The sequence below is a fragment of the Rhagoletis zephyria genome, unplaced genomic scaffold (genome assembly GCF_001687245.7).
Source record: "Rhagoletis zephyria isolate East Lansing unplaced genomic scaffold, Rhagoletis_zephyria_1.1 Rzeph_scaffold_09962, whole genome shotgun sequence".
NCBI lineage: Eukaryota > Metazoa > Arthropoda > Insecta > Diptera > Tephritidae > Rhagoletis > Rhagoletis zephyria.
In genome coordinates this window covers 604-5,470 of record NW_016167040.1, presented here as the reverse complement: position 1 = coordinate 5,470, position 4,867 = coordinate 604, and the positions used below count along the sequence as shown (strand labels likewise).

The 4,867-nt window shown below is 36.9% G+C and overlaps 1 protein-coding gene across 1 annotated transcript; it reads right to left on the bottom strand.

The window, feature by feature from the left end:
• Positions 1-2,349: 2,349 nt before the first annotated feature.
• On the bottom strand, positions 2,350-3,758 carry LOC108376162 (piggyBac transposable element-derived protein 3-like; the record flags this gene model as incomplete). The annotated part of the gene is made up of 2 exons (XM_017632349.1): positions 2,350-3,010; positions 3,074-3,758. Coding segments are annotated over 2 exons (724 nt in total), but the record flags the coding sequence as incomplete, so codon positions are not given.
• Between the last annotated feature and the right edge of the window lie 1,109 nt (positions 3,759-4,867).

Genomic DNA, 4,867 nt, shown 5'->3' with positions numbered 1-4,867 from the left:
GAGTTGTTAGATACATATATAGAATCTAAGAAGCCGATGTCTGCGAAGTCAGGTTACTACCGGTTGGACAGAGAAAAGATGCTGCTATCGCCTCTAGTGGTAAAGAACTACTTGCACGCCCTTCGAAGAGGCTATTGTTGGACCCTAGCAAGTAGTGGCAAAAGCCGCAAGTCTATCTACTAGAAAACTCATACTTCTCACACCATCGACTGAAGGTAGGATTAGAGACAACAATTTGGCTAAGAGAGGCACAAATCTAATTTTTCTTTCCAGTTAACAATGCAGACATGACAGTAACAATGTGGTAGCAGAGAGAAGCACCCAATTTCATTCTCACAACTTCGTGCAGGCCATGGTTTTTTGCCCGATTTCCCTAAACTCACCCTATTGGCAGAGCAATGAGGGATAAACTGGCTGTGATGCAAGTACCCCTAAACCTTTTGGAACAGATCTATACATGTACTATATCCAGTTAGTTAAAACTTTACCCAGTTAACTAATCTTAGTACTGCTTTCTTTCGGAGTGTAGAGAATAAGTTTAAACGACTATGTATCCACAATTATAGGCATAATATATGTATTCGAATATTTTTGCTTCAATAGCGACACACGGCACGATTCAGATACATTAAAATATGAATATCGATGGTAATAGAGGAGGAAGTTTAATTTTCGACAAACGAATTAGAGCAATAGAATGTTAAAACGCCTGCATTCAGAAATCCGTTTGCCTAATAGGATTGGATGTGATGTCACTTTGAATTAATGGGCTTTAAGAAAAAAACGTCACAAATGATTTTGAACGAGACTCCATAAAATACAATTATATTTACGAGGTACTTTTAGTACATACCTATGCACTTTTCCTCCATTATAGCTGCTTATTCATGCTTATGTATGTACTTGTATATGTAGGTATATGTAGGTGTGTACGGTTGTTTGTTTGTTTGTAGCTACTCTTGCAGAGTACTTATTCATGAGCTCACTTCACATTCAGATTACTCATTTCGGCTTCAGTAAATGTCGCACCACCTACGCTTAAGCCACTCCATACAGCAGCCACACCACATTTGTTGCACATGTTGCACCCACGCGCATCCATGCAACACATATTCGTCTGTACGAAAACATTATGCACATCCACACACACACACACAATAACAATAACAATACAAGAGGTCTTACTCTTATTTTCCGCCTAACACAAAGTCAACATTTAATCCAATTCGCACAGAATGAAGTCATTTCCAGTCATTAAATGATATGGCAATAAAGCAATGCTTTGAACACACCTACCAAAATGAAATCGACATTTAATTATGAAACTAAAGCGTCGAAATAATTAAGTGAAATGAAATTGTAGGAGCAGTTAAGGTATGGGCTTTCAGAACAGAGGTGTGTTGATGCCACACATTTGGTGTTGAATGACGCATTGTTTGGGTGGATGATGTAAAGAGTTCAATTTACTTAGGTGGGAAAATTAAAATGAATGGATTAATGAGGTATATATCTCTACCCGAATGGCTCTTATAATTCTTGTAAACGAGGTTTTAGATCCACCAGACGGTAGCTTCTAAACCGGGACAATAACTCGATATGCTTCCATCACAAAATAAAGTCATAACACTCAGCGCGTATAAAACTGTCAGTAAGTTCCAGTTCCCCTTATGATCTTGGAGCCTTGTATGGACACATATTAAGCATTAACTATAGGAAATATCTGTACTAGACTAACGGAGGTAACGACCCAGTATTGTCAACAAAATGTTTCGTTAGTTCGTTAGTTTCAATCAGTTTGAGGTAACTTTCTCTTAAAAGAAGCGTTAAGAGGTCCATCTAGGTTTGTGATATCACTAAAGAGAAAGCATTCAAGTTGTTTCTTAAACCATTTTTCGAACTTTATAAATGACGCGAGCATGTTAACCCCTTGTTGCCCAAGCCCAGAAAAACATTAGTTTTCGTATTAATTTTTGTATATTATAATTCATATGCATGTTTTATTAATCAATAAAAAAAATCATAAATTTCAAGGACATCTTAGTATAAGAAAAGGATATGGTACTATGCAGTACCGTCGGGTTTCAAGAATACAATTTTTATACTTCAATCCCATGGTATTCGGCGAAACAGTTTTTTTTTTTCATTGCAGCATAAATATATGCCGCAGTGTTGGCATTTCGAATGTGGTTTTGACTGAACTTTGGTTATGCTACACATTTCACATCTTCCTCGGCTTTCAACAAATATAGGCCAATGTACTCCCAAATTACCTAATCGGACATCTTTTGCCACTGACTCACTCTTACCACGTCGTTTTTTGCCTGATGGTGNAGTAATTTTTTCGTGAGTTTGACAGTACACGATGTAAGAATTAATGAACGTTATTTCTAGAAGCCCCCAAAACAATCTATGCCACCATTTTTTAGATCGTCTGTCTATCCCGTAGGCACTTCTTAACTGATCAGCATGGTCTACTCCACCCATGAAAGAGTTGTAATCTTTAATTGCAGTTGGACATTTAACCTGTATTTCTTTCCCTTTCCGATCTCTTCTCTGAACTGAAGTTTGCTCAGTGCCATGAAAATTAGATGCCAATAATATTGGTTTGTTATCTATCCATTTAAAAACAATTACACCGTTCATTGTGGTTCGTGAATCAAACTCGCCTCTTTTCATTTTTTTGTCTGGTTTCATGTTTGATGGAAGTCCTTTCCGATTTGCTCTTATTGTTCCACATGCAAAAACTTTTTGTGCTTGGAGAAATTCTAGGAGCCTAACAGATGTAAAATAGTTATCGAAGTACACGTACTTTTTCTTTCCCCACTCTAGTTCTGTTAAAGACAAAACCACTCTCTCCCCGAGACCAAACCCTTCGTACTTTTCTTCAACAGTTTCATCTTTTCCTTGGTATATTGAGAACTTTTTAATATATCCATGTTGATCCGCCAAACACCATAATTTATAGCCGCGTTTAATTGGCTTCATTGGGCAATATTGTTTGATGGCGCTTCTACCCTTAAAAACAATCATAGATTCGTCAACTGATAGTTCTTTTGTTCCATGATACTTATACCTGTTGAAATCGTTGGTTCAGAGCGTCGATCATTGGACGAATTTTGAATAGTCGGTCTTTGTTGTTTTCTGGGATTTTAGAGTTATCATTTACATGCAAAAATCGTAATATTGAGTCAAATCTATTTCGGGACATAGTTTTGGAAACTACGGGTGCAGCCAAATCTTCACTCGTACTCCAATAATGTCGCCAACTTGGAAGTTGATGGTAACCCATAAAGAAGTTGATGCCGATAAATGCATAGAATTCATTTTTTTTAAGATTTAGGGTTTTGTCTTTTTGCACGGCATATAAATTTGAATGAAATATGATTCCCTCAACAATAGTTTCAATGAATGACAAGAAAAATTTTGTTGGAGTATCTATATCTTCAAAATAACCAACTACTGTTCCCTCTGGTGAGTCAAATTGTGAAACCTCTGTTATTTTCTCAACTTTTCTCCATTTTCGCAATGGTTCTTCAAGAACTCCGTTTTGGGGATCTTCCAGTAATATATTTGCCTCGGCAGTTTGTTCTGCCTGGATTTGATTTAGAATCTCATTAAAAATGTCATCCTCACTGTCTTTTGAAAGGATCACTTGTTCATCTTCATCCTCACTCTCAATATCAGTACTTTGGCCATTGTCGAGTGAAATTTCTTCCAAAATTGCAGCAAATTCATTTTCTCTCAAAGGTTGCCGTAAACTGCAGACATGATTAACTAAAAACTATATATAATTGCATATATACATATACATATTACATTTGAGAATACTACAAGGGCCAGCAGAGCCCAACGGTACTTACAAGTCTCCAATGGAAAATCAGTTATCACTGACAAACAAACAAGAGCTAGATAGTTTTTTCGTCAGTTATAGAAAAATAAATCACCAAGCTTATATTTTCTTTTTATTTTGTAGAAAAATATTCAAAACTTTTCTAGAAATAATGAAAAAAAGACGCCACTATTCCAACTTGAAATGAGCATGCAAAGAAAAAATAGAAAATATGTGACAAAAAGTGCCATTATTTTGTATTCTGGAGTACCGTTGGTCTGCATGGTAGAAAAAATTCACCCATTCTGTTTAAAAGAACAAAAATAATGATGGTACTGGAGAGTACCGTCGGACGACAAGGGGTTAACCCATCTTCAGCAATCGAAGAGTATCTGAAAAAACCATTATACATTTTAGCTGGAGCGCGGCCATGAAGGAGTATATGCTATGTATCCAGTTATGATACCATCCATTTTCATTTTAGCTAGCTGGTAGCCTTCCAAAAAGCTTAAGTTGAGTTAAGTTAGGTTAATACGACTCCTTTCACAGGCGCGTTTAGACTAGTAAATTAGCTAATCTTTGAGTTACCATTACGATAGGAATAGGACGAAAATAGAGCGAGAAAGGCGAAATCGCAAAAGATTTGAAGCCAAAATTGCTTCCAACAATAACGAGAGATTTGACTTCTTTAGTTTTAAATGCTCCCTAGACCGCCGCCGGACAAGCGGAGTACATAAAGTCAATAGGGTAAACACTACTTCCTTATGTGGCGGAAGTTTCTCAAGAATACCCCGACTTGCTAGCTCATAGACCATTCAATTCCCTATGAGTTTTCGAACAGGTCACTAAAGAGACACTGACTCGCCTGGAAAACCCTGCAAAAATCCGGGAGCCTAAATTTGAAATTAATGTAGAGCTACCTGAAAAAGAAGCCTACAACTAACTCCACCCAGTGCTACGTGGATTGAAAGAAGCTCACTATATAAATATCAGAAGATTTAGTAAGACTTTTAGAGAATTCGTGGCATTAGAAGGCAT